Source organism: Lepisosteus platostomus, chromosome 8 (assembly GCF_059453375.1).
Source record: "Lepisosteus platostomus isolate fLepPlt1 chromosome 8, fLepPlt1.hap1, whole genome shotgun sequence".
Lineage (NCBI taxonomy): Eukaryota > Metazoa > Chordata > Actinopteri > Semionotiformes > Lepisosteidae > Lepisosteus > Lepisosteus platostomus.
In genome coordinates this window covers 32,416,763-32,433,297 of record NC_142618.1, presented here as the reverse complement: position 1 = coordinate 32,433,297, position 16,535 = coordinate 32,416,763, and the positions used below count along the sequence as shown (strand labels likewise).

At 39.6% G+C, this 16,535-nt stretch overlaps 1 protein-coding gene across 1 annotated transcript in view; it reads right to left on the bottom strand.

Annotated features, from left to right (window-relative positions):
• Positions 1-16,535, bottom strand: part of sspo (SCO-spondin) — a 130,347-nt gene that overhangs the window by 63,542 nt on the left and 50,270 nt on the right. Inside the window, exons 35-50 of the mRNA XM_088644421.1 lie at positions 16,218-16,370; positions 15,504-15,644; positions 14,910-15,092; positions 13,049-13,199; positions 12,660-12,816; positions 12,344-12,398; positions 9,636-9,764; positions 9,239-9,508; positions 8,584-8,711; positions 7,938-8,079; positions 7,037-7,210; positions 5,922-6,111; positions 5,431-5,557; positions 2,982-3,018; positions 2,007-2,127; positions 826-1,039 (exon numbers count right to left, since the gene is read on the bottom strand). Coding sequence (XP_088500547.1) covers positions 826-1,039; positions 2,007-2,127; positions 2,982-3,018; positions 5,431-5,557; positions 5,922-6,111; positions 7,037-7,210; positions 7,938-8,079; positions 8,584-8,711; positions 9,239-9,508; positions 9,636-9,764; positions 12,344-12,398; positions 12,660-12,816; positions 13,049-13,199; positions 14,910-15,092; positions 15,504-15,644; positions 16,218-16,370 — 2,372 coding nt within the window. The remainder of the gene's footprint in view (positions 1-825; positions 1,040-2,006; positions 2,128-2,981; positions 3,019-5,430; positions 5,558-5,921; positions 6,112-7,036; positions 7,211-7,937; positions 8,080-8,583; positions 8,712-9,238; positions 9,509-9,635; positions 9,765-12,343; positions 12,399-12,659; positions 12,817-13,048; positions 13,200-14,909; positions 15,093-15,503; positions 15,645-16,217; positions 16,371-16,535) is intronic.

Here is a 16,535-nt window from a genome sequence, read left to right as displayed (position 1 = left end):
AGCAGGGACAAGAAGTACAGTGCAGTAAAGTGTAAATGTATACAGTATGTATTCACTGTACTGAAATTCTAAAAGAAACATTTCAACATCCTTTTTGAGGGAAAAACCAACAATAGGTATGTTTTGATAGAATCTAACCTCAGTTACTACTAAAGACCTCCCATAAAGGTTTAATTATTTACAACTGAGACAGAAATTCGAGAGACATGACAATCAGCTGCTGGGTTCTTTAAACAGAAATGCAACAGCCTACCAGTCTATCTGTGCAGATTATCCATTTTAATGGAGTTTAACCTGAACAGATGGTATAATTTGCCACTGTCAAGTCATTGGACTGGGGGATCTTTTCTCTTAAATTATAAAAATTGCATACTAATTATTAATTTCTTTGTGAATACATATTCCCTACATTATCAGCTACTGCCTTCTATTTTGATACTTGTCTTTTTATAATAGAGTGCTGTATCCATGATATTATTGGCAGTTTCCATCTAACATGACTTCAGTGTTTTAATGTCCATTATCCATCCATTCATTTTGAGTAAGAACTGTATCTCCCGAGGGTTCGTTATTTTATATTAAATAACATTTTATTGCAAAAGGAAAGCAACCTTTCAAAGATAATTTTTAAATATACTGTAGAAAGATTATCATTGATAAACTAATATCTATCTGTAGAGTAAATTACTTACAAAACCCAAACATTCTAATATATAACATTCACTGTTCTCACATTGTTTTCATGGCTGACACATGCACTCCCATTAAAACATACTGTGTGTTCTGTCACCATAGATGAGGCCAGATTTATAAGAGTGTTAGTACCTTAGCCTTGCCTTTCCCCTCTGTGCTCTCAGTATATTCTGTGAACGTTGCCCCTCCCAGACTGTAGGACAGGCGGTATTTGGTAAGAGAGCCACGTGCCCGTTCACTGCCTTGGGTCACGACTCCCGACACCCAGGTGGGTTTCAGGAAGTCCACTTGGAAGTAAGGGCTCGAGTCACCCTGCAGGGGGCTCCACCCTGGCTCCATGTTGAGGCTACAGGAGACAAAGAGATATAATACTAGACAGAAATACAGTACACAGAAGGACAAGACATGCTGAAAGTAATGTGTAGACAAGATGGCTAGAAGGGCAGAAACAATTAACTTTTCTTGATAAAACTGTATTAATCATAGTAGAAGTCAGTTACAACAAGCTTAATGGCTTCTTAATATCTTCATATATTCCTGGTTATATAGAATTTATACATGTAATGAGCAACATCTGATATAGTTTAAACTTTTGAAAATGTCACTCAATGCAAAACTGTCAACCAATAAAAATTGAAACTTCTATATTTTCAGTTCTTGGTCTAAGTCTGACAGAAGGTTATAAGTAATGTGTAACTAATTTTAGAACTAATTTAAAAACATAGAAAAGTTTAGAAATGTGTTGAAGATCAAGTAACAAATGAACAGGTAAAAGTTTATTTCATGCTGAAAGCAAAAGAAAAGAGGCACAATGTTTCGGCTGTGGTGACTTCTTCAACTGTCACATCTGAAGAAGGCTCCACAGCTGAAACATTGGGTCTCTTCTCTTTTCCTTTCAGTATGGAATAAAGTTTGGAAATTACACATAGTTGTAAGTCTGAGAAACAGGGAAGAATCATGAAAAAAGCAGTTTAGATACCTTGACTTTGCAGTCCTGGAATTAGTTAAAATTTACTGTGATACGGTTAACTACTGTACCTTTACAGTATGTCCAGTAATTGTCATTAACTCTATAGGTTGTCGATTTCAGAGTGTAACTCCCTACTGTCCATACAGTATATTGTTTTAGTCAATGGGATTTTTGACATTGAGTTTAACATAAAACTCAATTTGGGTTAATATATTTGCAGAAGACACAGCACCACTGAGAATGCTTAGTGCTGTGGTGGTGGGACAGATCTCAGTGTGGTCCACCCTCAGTGTCCCTATTCCCATATCCACCCTCACTCCTCCTCCCTCTCTTTGTCCCTTACACATTGGGAACGATGTTGAGGCGGCCTGCATCAGCGGGGTTGTTCTCATGGTGCGATGAGGCGCTCAACTGCCCGTATCGGATACGCCCATCCTCGAGACCCAGGGGCAAGTCGCAGGGGACTATGGAGTACAGGAAGACACAGTTTTGTACAGCAAGTCCTCTGAAAAAACATGCTTTATCTTTGAAAGTAGTCCTGTAAGTGTCTGTTTCAGTGACTCCTAAAAACTAGATGGTTGGTTCCTGGTCTCAGGGCCCAATTTAAGATCTCCACAAAAGGTAACAGAAGTGGGAGGAAAGCAGTTCTGAGTCTAAAGAATTGTCATTTTTTATTTTTTTTCCTTAGCTTAAAGCAAACTGGTAACCATACACGCCTGAGGCAGACATACAGTACTCCATTTTTTAAAATGCTCTAATTCAGTGCCTCTCCGTTCACATATGTATGTGTTTTAGACACCAAAATGTATAGCCCAAGTGCACATTAAAAAACACTATGCCAAAAGGCTGGTACCCTGACATTCCTAAAATGTAATCACAGCTGAATATTCAGGAGAACAATGCAATTCTACCACTTCTACCAGTACAACTACTCCAAACTCTACCCTGATTTGTAACATGTTTGCAGTATTTCCAGGGATTTCTCTTAAATCTTTATCACAATCTGGCACAAACCAAAAATAAAAAAAAAACATAATGTTAGCTATAAAGGTCTATTAATCACTTAATACAGGCCTTTAAATTTTCTCATTTCCATTAGAATCTCTCAGAGAAGATAGTTTACAGTTCCAGCAGTAAAATGTAACTTCTCTTGGAATATCTCACTATGATACAACATACAGTAGTTCTGGCACTAAACATTTATTGTCACAAGTTGTATGGAAGACGGTTTGCTTAAATAAGTTGTGAACCTATGTAAGGTAAATGACTTAATTGAGGCTTGTGGATACAGATGCTAATTGATTAAAGGAAAACACACCTGATGGCTGAGGGCTTCCGCCTGCGCCTGTAGGCTTCTGGAGACAGAAAGAGAGAGAAAGGGGTTAGGCAGGAGAAGAACTGACCTACTAAAAACACAGGCAGATACACTAGAGAAAGACAAACATACATATAATTAATAATAGATGATTACGATGGTGGTTTGGTTAAAACTAAGATCTTTAAGAAATTTGCGTCCTAAACTAATCTTTGAATTTACTCAAAGTTTGAAACAAACTACACACATGTTATGAAACCAACACTCAGGAAACAATTGCATGCAGATCTAGGATTTATTAGATATCAGTAAACAAGGAAGTGGAATGGCCTCCTTTTGTCCGCAGGGAATCTCATTTTACAATGTTCTTTTATAGTGCCTTGTGATTCAGACCATTGCACAGAATTATTAAATAGATTATTAATGTGAAAGGGAAATGGAAAAGTCATTATTGCATATTGAAACTATTTCAACCCTTTGCTGTGGGAAACCAAACTTAAATGCACAAAATTGCCTTAATTAGACACAGAAGCAGTTGTGTGGCCCCTGTCTATGTGTAATAGTATTGTAATAGTTTGGATGTTTTCAGAATAAATACATGCTGTAAGGTCATTTTGCCATGCAGTGAATTTCAAGCAAAGATTCAACCATTAAGCAGCTTCCAAAACAATTCAGGAATAAAGCTGTATAAAAGGCTCACATCAGGAGAAGGACATAAAAACCTTTCAAACACCTATAATGTCTCTTTACGCATAATGAAGTCAAAGCGGAAACCACACAAACTGTCTAGAGCAGGCTGTCCCTCCAAACTATGTTGCCGGCCAAAGAGTCAGGTTGTCACTGTGAGGCCAACAGTGACTTTGAAAGAGTTAAATGGCAGAAATGGGAGAAAAAGTCCAGTGTCATCAATGTCCTGGTCACTCCACAAAGGAGGCTTGTATGGAACTAAAACAAAACTATCTCAAATTCTGCATGGGTATATGGATGAAGTGCAAAAAAAAACTTTAATGTGATTCAACAAACTTGTGGCAGAACGTGTGGTAAAAGGTTTTGTGGTCAGACAAGATAATTCAGAACTGTGATGAAAAGCTTGAGGCCAAAGCTACTCTGGAGTGGCATAACATTATGAATGTCTTTATGTTGCCCTGTCAAAGTTCTGACTTGAATATTATAGCATCTTGAGAGTGCTTCAGCAAACCTACCAAGAAGAATGGGCAAAAAAAAGTACACCACACCAAGCCAGTATCATTGTTTATCATTTGAGGCTGTTATTGCATCCACCGCTTTACACCAGATATTGAGCTTACAGATTTGAATATACTGTATATGAATTTTTTTTTATTTAAGCTTAGTTTACTCACTGCTTGGAATGACATGGGGACAATGAGAACAAGACTTAAGAGAATCAAATTTATGATGAACATCATAAGGTCCTACAAAAATCTTGCCTGTTGCCTTAACTTCACTCCATACAGAAACAAGCACTGAAGTACAGGGTCCATCTGCAGTAAAATAATCTACATTCCTAGGTTACACACTGTCCCTGGGAAAGAGTTTAGTCCATCAACTATTAAAGATGCTCACTCATTTGATGCAAATTAAAACCATTGAGCTCTACAGTGCATCCATCAAGAAAATCCCAGCAACAAACCAAATTAGGCTAGAAAGTACACACAAATCCCACTGGAAATTAAATTATAAGAAAAATGAAATGTAAGAGGTCCTAAAAAAATTACTCTAGCAAAATATCTTGTCAGATTAAAAAAAAACTCAAACTCAAACGCTAACAACATATAAGCTTAGCCACTACAGAGTTTCAATTAAAACTTTCTTTTGACCTACGTATGGAACAGACTGTGTGCTCACTGTGAGTTGGAGCAGGTCAAGAAAGAGTGGCACTTTCTTCTAACCAAATGTGAAAAATTAAAAGAAACATATTTCCACAATAATGGACTTCTTGTCTTGCACTTTAGGTGCCTTTCCTATGTGATCTGTACTTGTTTGCAAGCCTTACAAGAGAACCTCACAAAAGATTTATTCTTCTCGCAATTACCGTATTTCAAGTAATTTTTTATGTTATCATGGAATTTTGTAAGGCCATATATAAGGTTATAACCTTTATCAGGTTAACATTTTTTATTGGCATAAATTACTAGTGGTTTTGAAAGCAATAAAAATAACTGACACTAAATTGCTATTTCATGTAGAACTGCAACCAAAGATCGCTAAGCCTAAATCCAACTTTAAGCAATTATTTTCCTTGAGCTTCTTGTTTTTTTGATGGAACTAATCCAAATGGACATACTATATGTCTTTACATGTTTTTTTTAACAGGACAATATTAAAATAGGAAGAAATGCTTTGGTTGGCATGTGCTTTGAAAGTAAAGATTTATACGCAGTGTATGAGGAGCCAGTCAGTGCTGTCAGGACACAACAATCTGGAGTCTCACAGGTGTTGTAGGAAGGCCAGGACGCCCATCAGTTTGTGAGAAGGTGACAGCAGCCATGGCATGTGTCCTTGATTCTGAAGGGTGAGGGGGTGGTGCCACTGTAGCATTCCTAGTCTCTTCCGAAGGCCTAAACAGACAACACAAGATGGAATTATAACAGTAAATTAATAGTCTATAATTAAGACTTAATTATACTATAATTAAGACTATAATTAAGGCTGTGTGATCTATCACAGCCATTATTCCTACTGTACAAAGTAGTTTTGTATTTAATACAGTATGAATGTTTTTTCTTTCCAATTAACTCTTAACAAGTGAAATTGTGGATGTTAAGGCAATACCTGTCATTGGCTCCATTACTCTTTTCCAGTGATGTTAGAATGTGATGTAGTGGTGTGCACTGTGAGTCAGTATGTTACTATGTGTCTCACAGGGTTTATTGCTGTGTTATTGTCTTTCAAAGCGGTTTTCTGAGAATGACAGTGCTTTACCTGTGTTCGCCTGTGCCTGGTGTGCTGGTGTCTAAAGAGGGGGTGCAGCCCCTCTCATCTGCACCATCCGGACAGTCCATTCTGCCATCACAGCGCTGTGAGGCCCTGATGCAGGGGCCTGAGGGAGGGCAGGAGAACTGAGACGACAGGCATCCTCGAGTGCCAGGGGACAGTGGGGAGGGAGAGGAGCCTGCAGAAACACAATGCAGACATATGAAACACAGGCTGGCAATCAGCTGCACAGATATACCGGTTCTCCTACAGTACTTCAAGACAGATCACCTTCAGGTCAACAGCTCAGCTTTAAGTATGCATTCTCACTAAAAATGAGATTGGTGTTGTAAGAAATGGATGGAAAAAGGTCTTGTTCCTAATTATTCCCAGAGATGTTTAAGGTAAAGAGACACCCTAAATGAATTACTAGCTCATCAGAATATTTAAATACAACCCAAAGGTGAAATGCCTGATTAAAAAAACAGTAATGAAAGCTGAAGGACTAGAAATCTACAGGGCTGGAGAAGTGAAGGGGTACTGACAGCACAATTCAATCAAGTAAATCCACTACAGACAGTGAAATAGTTCATTAGCACCCACATCAGAGAGTAAAGTAGATCACCAACTTGTCCCACAGAAAGTGAAGAAGGTTGATTTGTTGTTGTCTGTATGGAGGCATTCAGTGGAGTTATACTTTGCCTTTGTTATAAAAGAGGTAATGCTGTAAAGATAGTCTGAATAAAGAAAACCAGGAGAACCTCATTTCAAAGGAAAACCAGACTGCTGCTGAAAGTGGTTCTGATGGACCAGAAGGTGGCACCCTTCCCTCTCACCAAGGGATTTCAAACTAAAACTGGTACAGTATGGTGACCAGGGACACTGTGCTTTAGAACTGCCATGAGCTATGGATTTTAATGTTAAATTCTGAGATGTTAATGTGAGATGTGAAATTGCAGTTCATTATTATTAGTTGTAATGGCAGTAGTAGTCAGAGCAGAGTCAATTTACATCAAATAATACTTCTTCCAAATATAGATACATTACATAGACAGATACATTCACAAAAGTCAGACAGATAGATTGACAGATACAATTTCACTGATTGATTAATTGGAGCTCACCACAGTGCAGCTCATCGGAAGCGTCTCCACAGTCATTGACCCCATTACACACACTCCCATTGGGCCCTGCTGGCACACAGCGCCCATTTCTGCAGTGAAATTGCCCCTCTTCACACAGCTTAAATACTGAGACTGATGGGGCAGGGGGTAGAGGGGTGGACATTCTGTGAGCAGCTGCATAGGTAGAGATATAGACAGAAAAAGAACACAATGAGATTGTGAGATACTGTTCAATTTCAAATTCAAATTTTTGACATGACCAATGAATTACATAGTGTTGTCAAAGCAGTAACAAATAAGGCAACATTTACAGACACATTACAAAAATCATTGGATATTTACATACTGTATATCACCTAAAACATTAATCTGAGGCTCACTGTTCCTCAGGCTGTGACAGGAATTAACATACTGGGCTGCCAGCACTAATGTTTCCTCTCCCTCCCTTAGCACAACTAGAAGCTGTTCTGATTCTGGAAGGTGTGAGGATTCTGGGACTAGATTTGTTCTTTTAAGAAAGAATGTTTGTCTGCTCCCAGGGTATTTCTCTCCTCTCTGGGTAGCCATGATTGCCTGTATCCTATTTTCTATGGCCAGGCACTGGTCACTGAGCCTTTGTCAGAGTTTGATATTGTGATATTGTGGAAATATAAACTGAGTAGAAACTGAGACAGAATGAGGCAACAAACTATCATTAAGCAACTCTTACTGTATACTGAAAGATTAAAAGAGAAAAATCAACTGAGAGAGAAAAATGCTGGGAGAAAGACAGACTATGAGAGAAAGATAGGTAGGTAGTGACAGAGGAATCAAAAAATATATTGAGAATGAAACAAAGAGTGAAGGTGGCCAACAATGAATAAAAAGGTCTGTGAATGAGTGTGAGAGGTGTGTGTCGTACCTTCCCCACAGCCCAGCAATTCTAGACGAAGGTAAATGGCATTGTGGAAGTCATGCGGCAGGATGCGGACAAACCGCGACAACACCATTCTCTGCAGGCGGGTCACGGCTGTGCTTGAATCATCTGAGTTCCCAAGAAACACCTGGGGAGTGAATAAGAAAGGGCTCAATGGCCAATTGGCCCAGAATTTCCTAGAAGGAAAAAGATGCTGTAAAAGAAAAGAGGTCAGGACAGAGATATACAGTAGTTCCTGTTATGCCCCAGATGCTGGAACCAGGAACCAAATATTTGCCAACTATTTGCCATTCCACTGTGAGCATCTGCCTTTGCTTGTTCTTCTGAACATATAGAGATTGATAAAGAAAAGAATGGTAGGGATAGGGGTGGTTATTTATAATTATTATTATTTGCATTGCTGATAGTGCTCTGGAAGAAAAACATTTGGTTAGACCTTATTTAAATTCGAATTTGAGAGAGAGGAATGGAGAGAGTAAAAGAGAGATGAAATTGAAGAAATCAAGGGAAAGGAAATCAATCTGGTAATATCATGCAGTCATTGGGTTTTTTTTAAAATAGGAAACCACTTTTTGCTATAGCGTGATTATTCATGCCTTGGATGGTAATTAGCAAGCATGAGTCAAAATACCTTAGCCCTTGGGCGTGCATCAGTTAGCAGCTCCTGGTAGGTGTACCAATGTTGCCCATCATTGCTGAACTGCAGGTAAAAACTAGACACAAAGGTGTCAAAGGCACCCCCTCCTTGTGTTATAATTCCTGAGAGACAGAGGCAGACAAAGAGTAAGAAATTAATTGAAAGAAAACAGACTTTATGCAGACCAGCTGAACATTGCTGTGCTTTAACCTGATAAAAGCTGTTGCACTCTAGTTTGTTTTATGGCCTGGAGTTTTTACTGTATATCCCGAGCTCTTCCTGATGTTTTGTTGGCATTATCTAAAGCATCATGAAGAACTTAAGAAATGCTACTAAACAGAGGAGGCCATTCGGCTGAAATGGGGGCCATTCTGGTAGAAGAATTACGATGACACAATTTCTTCTAAAAATCCAGAGTATCAGCTTCTGTCACACTTGCTTAAGTATAAGTTAAAATATTGCACTCCTCCAAACCTCCTTTCTCCCTCTGTCCACGGATCATAAAATGGCCAGATTGAAAAATGGCTGTTAAATCCATTTATTTGTGGTTAGTTTGGTAGTTATCATATCAGTCACCACTAAAAGCAACAATTAAATTCCTTGAAAAAAGATTGTGGGAAGCCCTCCCTGTTATACTCAGAGTACATACCAGTGATGTTATGGGGCTGAAGTAGGTCGAGCTGTAGGTATGGAGGCTGTGCTGTGAGGTCAATGAGGTCACCAAGGTCAGCATGGCCGTCAGGTGTCCAAGTGGTCAGTGCCCTGTACTGGTCTGGCTCAGGGCTCCAACCCTGCAGATCACGGCGGGAATCCTGTGAATTCAGCCGTCCTTCTGAGGGAGGGTGACCTAGTTGCTCAGAAGAGGCACTGAAACTGGAGTCTGGCAGTGACCTGACATCGAGAGGACCACGGCACTCCTCTACAGAACAAGGAGGGGATATCAGAGACAAATAAAGACAAGGCAGACAGAGGAGTGAAATGCAGTCATGATCAGTATAGAGACAGTATAGAGCTGCACACAACCTGCACTAAATAGCATTACTAACCTCCAGGAGGTAGTGGGTAGGTGGGGATGTGGGGAGCGGGGCTCTCCGTGGAACTGGTGGTCACAGTGTTGAGGCTTGGTATCACTGGAGTCACCAGGGGTGTCAATGTGGAGACTGTTCCATTTACACCTGGACAGATATGGGGGAAACAGCAATTTGAATATTCTGTTTGAGATACAGTAGGTGCTGTAAAAACTTCATACAGTACAGTACCTATAAGAGTCTGTAACAGGGCAGTTATTGCTGTAAGAGAGCTTTGGTTGGTTGACATGCCTGGAAAATCATATTAATTTTATAGCTTTTAGTTAAAGCATTTTTAGGAGAATGGGTCAAATGCCTATGCAGGTTAAGTAAACATATTTTTCACATGGGAGCAATACAGTGCTCCTGTAGTGATCATTAGTGGTCCTTTAAATAGATTATCAACAGATACACACAGAAAGACAGCGAGAACTTTAGCTTTAGCATCAGTTTCTGGTTAAAGCTCCTTTTAGATGGAAAAGACCTGTCAGATGAGACGATTAGATAGGATAAGATTAAGACAAGGCCAGTTAGGTTAGGCGGTTGAAGGGAAAAGCATGCTTGGATCTCCCTAGCGAAGATCAGTTAGGTGTCTTTCAGTTATCTATACCTACTGGGTGAAAATCAAAAGGTTCAAAGTAGCGCTTTTGTGCTATGGTTAATACAAAGGAAGAGAAGGCGGCTACCAGTAGGTTTGGCAGTAATGTATTTCATCAGCAACCAATGAGACTGGAAATGTAGTAGAAGACCCTCTGCTGCTTCGTCTCAGACACAGATATGAGTTATGATTAGCATTGCTGGCCAACAGGAGAAGAGGGGAATGGTTACCCTGCTTCTACCTCTGGTTATAAGTTGATATGGTTAGGTTCTGTTCATGTTTAAGACTGAGGGTTAAGTTTTCTGTACCCTGGAAGGGAGTCACAGTTATCTGGTTACAAATCGCAAAGGGGATTTTGGTTGTCAGAGCTGCCCAACTGTGGAGAAGAGATTCCACTATACAGTATGCATAGAATTGGCTGTGAGGGTAGCCCATAATGGGATAAGGTTGCTATAGCGCTTGAACAAGTGATGAACAGGGACTGCTACATGCTACAACTCTAAGGTATTGGGCATTGATCTGCATACAGCAATAAACAACATTTTGAACTAAAACAAAAGAATTTAAGTAATTAAAAAAATATATGTTTTGTACTTGTTTGCTTTATAACAGTCATCCGCAGTTGATTGCATAGCCATACATGTGGAGGCAAAGCCAAGAAACACACTGTATATAATTTACTGTATTGTAAACAATATATGAGTTGATAATTATTATTATCTTGATTCCAACACTATTTGTTTTCTTTCATCTATTTTCAGCAGCTCATTGATTAAAATAACATAAATGCCAGGGCCTAAACATAACATATTCCTCCACTTTAATACAGTATAGTGTATATATTGTAGTATAAACCTTGGTCTTATTAACTCACAAGGACTTTATTAACTCAGCAGGACTTAATTCAGGTTGGGAGACCATGTCATAAATAAACCATTATACAGCAGGTTTAACTGGTTAACCTTCATATTAATTAATTTTATTTGAGCAGATAAACAAATGCTATCATTTGTATATTTTTGCCCAATTTATGAATTACCTTGAACAATGAAACCATAGCACTCTTTTAGCCGTCCCAGACTATTGCTGACCGCTGTTGTCTCCACTTTAGAACCGGCATGCTAAACTAATCAAACCAGTTTTTACAAGTCATTAGATGCTCCACTAATGTGCTGCGATTTTGGCAGCAGATCTGCCTGCACAAGCAGTTGTCTTCTTTAGGGATGTTCCTACTGTACATTTCTTTTCAGGCATTGACTCAACTACAGAGCAATGACCTCTCGACTGTAGCACGTACACAATGTATTTGAAACCTGTTCAGCTGGGTCACTGACATCAACAGCTGGGATTTTATCCAGCTACCTTCTGCTCTTCAGATTGACATGCCCTTTGGTACACTGACAAATTCTCTGAGGCATTTGTCAAGGTCTCTGTGGCAGGTCTGTACTCTGTGTCCTTATACATATGACATTTCTGACCAGTTGGGACACTCACTGCTCAGGCACTGAAGGTCACCCTCAGATGCACATTGTCACTGTCTGAGTAATGGGCTTTGCAGCCTACTCTGGCACTTTCAATTTCTTTCAGTGTAAGAAAATGGAAACCATTTCCATTTGTGATTGAAACATTCACTGCAAAATTGATGATGATGTTAGGCATTTCACTGAAACTGTTCTCAATGCACTAAATAATACAATTAAAAGATATCAATCCCATACTGATTTGAAAATGTTTTGAGTTCTGGATTGAGTAGCACAATGAAATACTGTAGTAATTTAAAAAAGGATCAACTAAGTCACAACGTTTCGGCTGTGAAGCCTTCTTCAGGTGTGACGTCGTGTTTTCTCTCTTCTCTTTTCAGCATGGAATAAACCTATTACTTGTTCCTTTGCAGACTACACATGCTGACGCAGCTCCCCACCTAAACTAAGTCACGTTGTGTTCTTATGGGTGTTTTCAATGATGATCAATACCGTGATCAAAGAGTATGATAAAATGCTACCCATATGTATGTGATCATTGAGATTTCAATGGAGCAACAGAATCAGTGAAAGGTTTGCACACAGCAGTGAGATGGAGCTGGGTTTACCTGATCCAGTACAGTGGCAACATTTCTCTCCCTCACCCGGCACTAAAACCTGCCCCTGAAACACAAAGGAAGACAGTCAGACAGACTTGCAGCTAGAGAGCTGGACAGACAGATGAGATGAGCAGAAACAGGCATGGATGTTCTGAGACACACAGACAGATTGATAAAATACATAGCACATACCGTAGATTGTAAACTGAGAGATAAATACAAAGGCACATGAAGTTTTTTTTTTCTTGTTAATGTCAAATTCCCTAGAAGGATAATCTGTAAAAAGGGGCGATTATAGTATTTATTAAATAATGGTGGAAATAACCTGTGGGCAGCCGGCAGTGAAGGGACAGTAGGGACCACAGTGTACTGTCAGGTTGGGTAGACATTGGCACAGCTGGCACATTCCAAGCTTCCAATGCTCGCCGATGACATAGGATTGCCCTTGGAATTCACACTCCTCACAGGGATTTGTCTGACAGCTATGAATGAGACATAATCATACAATCACTGCCATATCTAGCTGACACATATAACATACTGTAGACACTGAACCAAACACAGTTTTGGATGAGCTCGGGGACCTCGTCTCAGGCAAAAAATAAGCAGGGGAAAAGAAGGAAACTGGTTGTGAAAACAGAGGCAGCAATGCAGACAGCAGTGTGTGGAGGAGAGAAAGAGAATAAGCATAAGAGAGAAGACAATGAGCCTCACCGACGGGCCTTGCGGTAGATACCCCTACATTGTCGGCCATTGCCATGTTTGCTGGGATTGGTTGGGCTTCTGAATGACCACTGGACACTCTGCACTCCACAGGGGCCCAGACACTCCCCCCAGGGTGACCAGGATGACCAGCCACAGTTCACTGAAGAGGACATGGTAATTACAGCAACAATCCCACCAGAAACAGGAAATACACACAGTGGTCAATATGTAGTACAGTGCTGTTTAGAAGCTTAGGAAAAATTACATACAGGAAGCCTGGAGGAGAGCAATATTGTACATTCTTTGTCTTATAGACCTAGATTTACTGTGATTTTTCTGTAATACAACAACATTGTCTTCCTCAGGCTCCCTGAAAGTGGAGCTTCCCAACTTTAATTTGGAACTGAATGTTTTTTCAGCTGATCAAGTCAAGTGGTAGCAGTAACAGAAAAGTTATAAGGTACAGTAGTATATGCACATTTTATTGATAATTGACTATTATTCAAAACATTCAGTCCATAGACTTGTAGTAGGTGTTCCTTATATTTACCTTGTATAAACCTCGATTAAATCTAAACTTCCCCCTCCATTTCAAAGACATCTGAAGAATTGTGCTGGTGAAAATCCTGTGAATTTTTCTACACCAAATGTTTAATTTATCTTTTAAGAAATCATAGATATCTTTGGTTTATTAAATTACTGTGAAAACAACCAAGTTAGATGGCCTCCTGTTCTTTGTATCAATTACAGTGTTCTAAATCTAAATAATGATGACAAGACCAAAGAAATAACACATCAGTACTTCAACAGATAGTATGAGTTATTTGGGCCTCTTTATAGTGTCAGAAGATTAAATGCACTTCATAAATATCACAATTGTGCGGACAGTCCCTTATCATTCCTTGTTGGCTGGTAAAACACCTCCTTTGATGTCCTATGATACATCTGAAGAAGACTCCACAAATCATTATCTCTTTTCTTTTCCTTTCAGCATGGAAAAACCCTTACCTGTGCCTATGAAACATTATACTACTGTATATGTCTGCATACAGGGCACTGCTCTTTGTCATCTCTTAATTCTGAGTCCTACTGAATTATGAATAAAGTACAAAACTATACAGATCAATCATATTTTAGACCACCACCTCTACTGTATTAGCACTACAAAGTAAATTGCATACCAGTATTATTATGTAAGGAAGACAGTAAAACTGTATAGACTAATATGACATGTGAATGAATGTTAATGAAAATTAAATGAAGTAGAAATGACTAAAATTACTAAATTTTCAATGCTCTTGAAATAAATACATGCTTGAGCTGCGCATAATCCAGCAGAGAGCACAGAGCTTCAGATTCCTTAGTTTGCTATTTATCTTAGCCAAACTGTACGCTTTTTTGGTTCCAATTTTTATTTTTCATCTGAAATAATTGTGTCTTTAAGGATAACCTTTATTCCCCTCAATAATGCTCATAACTGAATGTATACATTAGTTCAAGTAGGTAGCTGCTTCAGCATGCGTAGGCTGTAAAGGAACAGGTAACGGTTTATTCCATGCTTTCTTTTCTTTTCAGCATGGAATGAACCCGTTATGTTCCTTTGCAATGTATACATTATTTGACTTTCATAACAAAATGTGAACATGGCAAAAAATGTATTCGTTTTTCTCTTCTGCAACCAAAGCATTAGGAGATTGAGGTGTCTCTCAAAGGCAGCAGTGTTGTAACACATTGTTCACTATTACTGGTGTAGAATTGAAAGGGAGAAATGCATATGTAATACAGAAGAAGATTTAAAGTTTAATCTTAGGTACAGTTCTGTTGTGGTTACCCCTGCCCTCTACACATGACCATTCACCTCTGGTCTGACCTGAGCACTCTGGATTTTGCCGGCAATGCTGGGGACGTCCTCCTTCGCAGGAGCAGATCTGACAGTCTATCTTCATCAGCTGCCCCGGCCAGTACCACACACCCCGGACCTCACATGGACACTCCTCTGGCCTCACACAATGCTGATCACTGTCCATCACCAGGCCTTCTGCACACCAGCACCCTGCACAGTGTGGTGGGGATGGAGATAATGAGACAATCAATGATAGAAATAGGAAGTTCATGAGGGGGTGGAAAAAGGAGGCAGAGAAAGAGAAATAGCAAGAAAGAGAGAGGGGGGCAACAGGAGAAGGCACAGAGGAGAGACAGAGGTGAAATAGAACGCGAGAGACAGGGACATAGGGATGGAGGTGAAAAAATTGGGTTGAGTAAAGATAACAAAAGAACAGGCTCTTTGGCTTTAATGTAGTATTCAAATACTTTGAACTAAGCAGAACTGAGTTCTCTTGTTGTGACCACATTTAAAAATAAGTGATAGAACAGTGTGAAGAAGTGAATAATCACCTAAAAAGCATGTATTGAGTCCACTATCTTTCTATTAGAGGTAATTCCCCCACCTATTCAGGGCCCTCACCAGAGAAGCAGTTGGTCGGAGACTTGCAGGAATCCTTACTGGCCAGGTCAGCGCAGGTCAGAGGGCAGGGGGCACAGCTTCGCAAAATGAGGTCTCCTGGGCAGGAGGAGACATTAGGACAGCCCTCCTGGGGACAGGGCTCTGAGGAACCAGGGAAGCAGACACAATAACAAACAGGTAAAACCTGTAGTTAGTCAGTGACACAGGACTGCTGGCTGATTATACACTCTATCAGTGAGTTATAATAGATTATTAACAATGATTTTGTGTTTTTGCATATATTTGATCTTCAGTATGGACTTGAACTAGGATTCTTTAGCTCTAGAGAAAACCTGTACACCTTTTGGAGACATAGGATTTCTTATGAGTTAATTTGCAGTTAGTGCTTTAAATGTCTAGAGGGGCCACTGTCCAACATTGTCAGCAAAGGTCATACACTGTATAGTGATAACATTTTGATTGTGTGTTCCAATGGCATGCCTCCCAAAAGTCTGAGATTTAAAGGAAGAGAAAGAAGCCACAGAAAAAACAAGAGGAATGAAAGAAAAAAATGATGAGGCAAAAATGTCTATAGTAAACAAGTAAGTTCACAATGATAAACAGTGCTCATATTGAAAAAGATGCTAGGATGCAAAAAGGCAGAAATGGATATATTGAGAGATTCAATTGGCAGAAAAGAGAAGGAGAGAACACTAGGCAGAGTGAGTGACGTACTTATTTCCATGGCAATGGCAGGTTGTTCTGGAAGGTCAGCACAGGTTTCACCCCCGTTCTGTGGAGGAACACAGCCCCGCTGCCGGACTACCATACCAGTGCAGTCCCCAGAACAATTCGACCAGGTCGTCCATGACAACCACCGTCCATCCACTGTCACATGGACACGAGGTTACACAAGCATCCACACACAGAGCCAAGAGAGGTCAAAAACACAGGTTTTTCCATGCAGAACAGCATAATTGTTATCACAATTGCTATAGTATATCTTATTGGTATTGTACAGATTTTAGTTTGCTCATTACAGTGAGATGTTGA